The following is a 5,339-nucleotide window of genomic DNA, read 5'->3' as shown; positions in this document are numbered from 1 at the left end:
ATGCTTCTCTTTTCTAACTTTGACCACCATATCACTTTTCATGTTATCTTTTAGATTCACTTACTATAACTCATATCATATAATATATCAATTAACTAAATTAATTATAAAAAATTATAAATATATAGAGTCGTTATTCTCAATTATTTTTAGTATTATATATGATCATCAAATTCAATTAGTTTTTTGTTTAAATTTAATTTAGACTTTTAATTGAGATACTTCAATTTGATTTTGGTTTCATCTGCTAAACGGATAAATCCTTGACACATGGATTACTTTTTTTTATTTAAAATTCTTTAAATAATATCTGAAAAAAGGCCGAATTCAATTCCTAATCTGTTCAAGTGGCTGTGGCTGTGGCAGTGACACCTCAAACTTCACCCACTACCTCAGCCACCGGCAAGCAAGCCCCATCCCTCTCTCATGGCCGCAGATCTCCCAAACTCCGTTAAACAACTCTCCGATTCCGGCGCCTTCTCCTCCCTCCCTCTCCAATTATACGCCTCTCGAGATCCCACCGCCCCCTCCGACGTCGACGCCACTCTCGAGCCCCAAATCCCGACCATCGACCTCTCCCTCCTCACCGGAGCAACTCCCCGCGAACGCGCTCGCATGGTCCAACGGCTCGGCCGAGCCTGCCAAGACTGGGGCTTCTTCATGGCACGCACTTTCCGCGTCGTCAATGAATCTCCGTAGCGTAGCGTAATTCACGCATGCATCTTTAACCGGATATTAATTGCAGGTGGTCAATCATGGCGTGCCGGAGGGGCTGCGGCAGGCGATGCTGGAGGCGGCCAAGAAGTTCTTTGACCTGGAGGAAGAGGACAAGGCGGAGCTCCGCGGCGAAAATGTCTTGGATCCCATCCGATACGGCACCAGCTTCAACCCCAAGGCAGAGGTCGGCGTCCGGTATTGGAGAGACTTCCTCAAGCTGGCCGTGCACCCAGACTTCCATTCTCCGGCGAAGCCACTTTGTTTCAGGTGGTTAATTCCGAAGCCATGCTGATTTCGATTACAGCACTGAAAACGATACAATTTGGCAATTTTTTACTCTGTTTCAGCGATGTATTACGCGATTACGCAACTTGCACGAGGAGAGTGGGCATGGAGCTGCTCAAAGGCATATGGGAAAGCTTGGAGTTGGAAGAGAACGACATGAACAAGGCCTTGAAGCTCGACTCATGCTTCCAAGTCTTCGTTGCCAACTTGTACCCTCCCTGCCCACAGCCAGAGCTCGTCTTCGGCCTTCCTCCTCACTCCGACCTTGGCCTGCTCACGCTCCTCCACCAGAACGGCGTGGACGGCCTCGACGTCGAGCACGGAGGCAAGTGGGTACACGTCAAACCCCTCCCCGGCTCCTTCCTCGTGAACGCCGGCGATCACATGCAGGTCGAACTATATACGTACCTCTGTTTCTGTTATTAAATGGAGCACTGATTAGTGAAAAGGTGCAGATTGTTACCAATGGGAGATACAAGAGCGCGCTGCACCGAGCCATGGCCAACGGCAAGAGCACAAGGGTGTCGGTGCTGACGGTCGTGGGGCCTTCCCTGGACACGGTGGTGGAGCCGGTGGCTGCTCTGGTTAGCTCGGAGAGGCCGGCCATGTACAGGGGATGGAGCTACAGGCAGTTTCTGGAGTGCCATCAGGGGAATCAGCTCAAAGAGAAGGCTGTGTTGGAACTACTGCGATGTAGAGATCATGAAGATGTAATTTAACTTGTAGTAATAATGCTTATGATCAAATACCATGGATGGTCAAATCATCAACTTGTTGACATATGCTTTCTCTCAAGACTGTTGATGACTGAAATGAAAGAGCCTAAAATATACTCCAAAATAGAGTTAGGCTAATCAAGGGACGGATCTTAGGTTCACTCCGACGTTTAAATTAGGATTTACTTGAGGTGATATGTGAGAAAAAGAAGAGAATGGAGAGAGAGAGTAGAACTTAGTCTAAGGTTTCGAGAGAATTGGGCCTCCCTTGTTATTTATTACCTTCATGAGTGTTTATATGGTTGTCCGAAGAACATCTCCACGACAATTGAAATATCATGATTATGGGAGCTAGTGAGGGGACTAAATCTGACAGCCATTGGTTGCTGCTCCATTTATCTAATACCATGTGTTTGTAGGAGATTGAATTTGATCATTTTATAACTGTTTATCCATTATTAGGATGTCACGCGTCCTATAATATTTGTATTTACTGACAGCAAGCTCATATGGGGCATAGATCTGTCTTGAGAATGAAAAAGTTGAGGTCAATATGGAGTGACCTTCAGAATAGACAAAGTTAGGATATGAAATCGAGATTAAGACGATGCTGAAATTCAATGTAGAGAGAGTGTCAGTGAATGAGGCTGAGACAGAGATGGTGCCAGTGGTGGCAGCGGGAACTAAGAGGGAGTTTGTTGCTGAGACTAAGATGGAGTCTGTTGCTAAGACTGAGAGAGAGTCTGTCGCTAAGATTGAGAGAGTCTATCACCGAGATTGAGAAGGAGCCTGTTGTTGAGATTGAGATGAAGTTTGTTACCGAGACTGAGATGGAGTCGGTAGTTGAAACTGAGACTGAGAGATTATGCCGGGACTTGAATTTGAACCAAAGACTTTGATTTGAGCCAAGGAAAGTGTCTAGATCAAGAGCCAAGATTGAGGGTTGGTACAAGGACTTGAGATTGAGCCAGAAGGGTTGTCAGGATTTGAGGCTGAGCCAAGGAAGTGTTGGGAGCTGAAACTGAGATATGATTGGTGGTTTTTCCTTTAATCAGACTTGAGTGACGGGGATAAGTGTACTGAACTGGTTCAATCAGGTCTGAATCCCATCTAAGTGGAGCTAACTTTTCCTCAGGTTTAGTTTGACCCATTTTGACTTTGATTGACAGATCAACACGACTCTTGATTCACAGGACATGTAATGGCTTAAAGAAATCGTCGTATCACAAGTCTCCCCTTCAAATTTAGTCGAATGAGGCATATTTCAACTATCTGGACTGTGATGAGCTATCTATTACCCACCACTCCAATCTTTTCAAAAGGTTATTATGATGTGCCAGCGTTTTATTGGGATAGCTAGTCGAACCTTGGTTGTTGAGGAGAGAGAACTTTGTTAGTATTAGCCCTAGTACCAATTATGAGATGATTGTAAAGGGCTCCTTTTGTATCATATTTCATTATTAATAAAGGTGAAGTTGGTTATTATATTTATTTCAATTTAGTGCTGAATGAATAAGTATAATATTGTCCTAGAGTAGGAGGTTCTAATCTACAACATATCAATTGGTTGAATTGATAGTGAGATATTGTAGATATACATAGAACACTACTCTTAACTATTCCTAGTCAAGCATTAATATGCAAGGACAATATTAATGCGTTGAGGCTAGCATGTAGCTCAACGGATGACTTAATCTCACAAGTCATGAATATAAGATATCAAGTTAACACATGGGTATATATTAGAAAATATATACTGAATGACCCGCCATGAGAATGTTTCATGGATCATTATATGAGTGTCATAAACATTCTCATGTGACTATTAGTATGAATAGTCTTTAGACCTGAAATCACTATGGTTCCCTACATAAGGAGTTGTATACTTTGATATCGTCAAACATCACCCGTAACAGGGTGGACCATAAAGTCGATCATTGGGTATGCAATAAGTTATGCGGAGGGATGTGAGTGATGTAGATATGATCTATCCCTTCCATATAACGGAAGTGATATCTATGAGCCCCTTGATTAGTAGGACACAAGAATGCATGACCATGCTTAAATGAGTCAATATACGATATTGAGTTTATTTAATTGAGTATGTCTACTTAGAGATCAAGAAACATAAAGATTGATAAGAGGATGACACGGTCTATGCCTCATTGATCAATCTAGATATCGAGGATAGAAGGATTGAGTCATACAAGATAATAGTCACGGAAAGGTTAAGTCAGATCTCGACATTCTCGTCACTTGGGTAGCAATGATGCATTGCTAGATGCCACTCATTGCTTATGTATTTAAATGTTGATTTGGATACATTGTCAACGTTATGAGAACCTATTGGGTCACACACAAATAACAAGTCAATGGAGATGGATTCATATGATGAATCATTGGATTAAGTCTAATTCAAATTAGACTCATTGAGTAAGACTCAATTAAATCCAACTATTGGATTAAGTCCAATTCAAATTAGACTTATTGAATCAATTGGATTAATGATTAATGAGTTGGACTCATTATATGATTTCATGAATTAATTAATGAATAATGAGTTAGACTCATTATATGATTTCATGAAATTTGAATTTATGAAGAAAGAGGAGTGTACAACTTGAGTTACTCATGCATTGGATGAAGAAGTGAACAATTTGAATTGCTCATGTATTGCATGCATTGGATGCATTGAATTCATTGAATGAAGAGTGAACTATTTGAATTGCACATGCATTGGGTTCATTGAATGAAGACAAATATTAATGTCAATCAAGACAATTGACATTAAGGCATGAGGCAACTTCATGAATCTATAAAAAGGGGTTTTTGGATTCATTTTCATGATGAGTTTTTGGTGCTCTAGCTCTTCTTCCTCCTCCTCTCTTCCACTTGGCCAAAACCTCCAAGAAAGGTTGCTAGCACAACCTTTGGTTGTTTCATTCTCCACCTTGTGAGTTTGTGAGACAAATGAGACTTGTTCGTGTGGATACCATAGAGGCGCGGTCACTTGATCGCGCTAAGATCCGTATCTAATGAAACGTTGGAATCGGGATTGAGAAGGGCACGCAACAAAGGTATAACTTTCTCATGTAGATAATTAATACTTAGTATATGGTTTCCTTTCGCATGGATCTATTGGAAAGGAACTAGATGTTTTCCGCTGTGCTTTCGCATGTTTAGTGCCCTAGTTCCTTACAGTGGTATCAGAGCCACTTGCGAAGGCATATACTAAGTTATAATAGAATTTCATATGTGATATAGAAATTGCATGATAAGTTTATTATTATTTGCATGATTATGAACAAGTTTCGGCCAAGAGGGTTTAGCGAAACCATCACAGCATTGTGGCTCATAATTAGTTGTTTAAATCATAGTAAATTTTGTCATAATAGATTGAGAATGTTATATGACATAGTGCATGGTTATGACCCTTAAACCCCGATGTGATTTGATGTGTGTGTTGTAATTCATAATACGGTCTGCGTGTCGTGCCTCTCCTCTTTTATTCTAGTTGTAAATTTAGACTACACTCGAATGTAACTCGAGTTTTCTTTAGATTTTTTAATATACAAATTAGAAAAGATTAAGTCTACTAGACGATGGTGAAAAAAGGAGAAG

General features: G+C 40.9%; 1 protein-coding gene across 1 annotated transcript; it reads left to right on the top strand.

Annotated features, from left to right (window-relative positions):
* Nucleotides 1-347: 347 nt before the first annotated feature.
* On the top strand, nucleotides 348-1,815 carry LOC122028514 (2-oxoglutarate-dependent dioxygenase 19-like). Its single transcript, XM_042587352.1, has 4 exons — nucleotides 348-663; nucleotides 746-984; nucleotides 1,065-1,392; nucleotides 1,458-1,815. Exons 1-4 carry the CDS (start codon nucleotides 427-429, stop codon nucleotides 1,719-1,721), a joined length of 1,068 nt encoding a protein of 355 aa, XP_042443286.1. The 5' UTR covers nucleotides 348-426; the 3' UTR covers nucleotides 1,722-1,815.
* The last annotated feature ends 3,524 nt before the right edge of the window (nucleotides 1,816-5,339 follow it).

The sequence above is a fragment of the Zingiber officinale genome, chromosome 10B (genome assembly GCF_018446385.1).
Source record: "Zingiber officinale cultivar Zhangliang chromosome 10B, Zo_v1.1, whole genome shotgun sequence".
NCBI lineage: Eukaryota > Viridiplantae > Streptophyta > Magnoliopsida > Zingiberales > Zingiberaceae > Zingiber > Zingiber officinale.
The sequence above is the reverse complement of the archived record's forward strand: the minus strand, read 5'-3'. Positions and strand labels throughout refer to the sequence as shown.

Bases quoted from the DNA above. Each gene is read 5' to 3' on its own strand.
- LOC122028514 (XM_042587352.1), top strand. From the start codon at position 427: ATGGCCGCAGATCTCCCAAACTCCGTTAAACAACTCTCCGATTCCGGC. The intron at 664-745 runs GCACGCACTTTC...TATTAATTGCAG, and splicing joins AAGACTGGGGCTTCTTCATG to GTGGTCAATCATGGCGTGCC. The intron at 985-1,064 runs GTGGTTAATTCC...ACTCTGTTTCAG, and splicing joins GCGAAGCCACTTTGTTTCAG to CGATGTATTACGCGATTACG.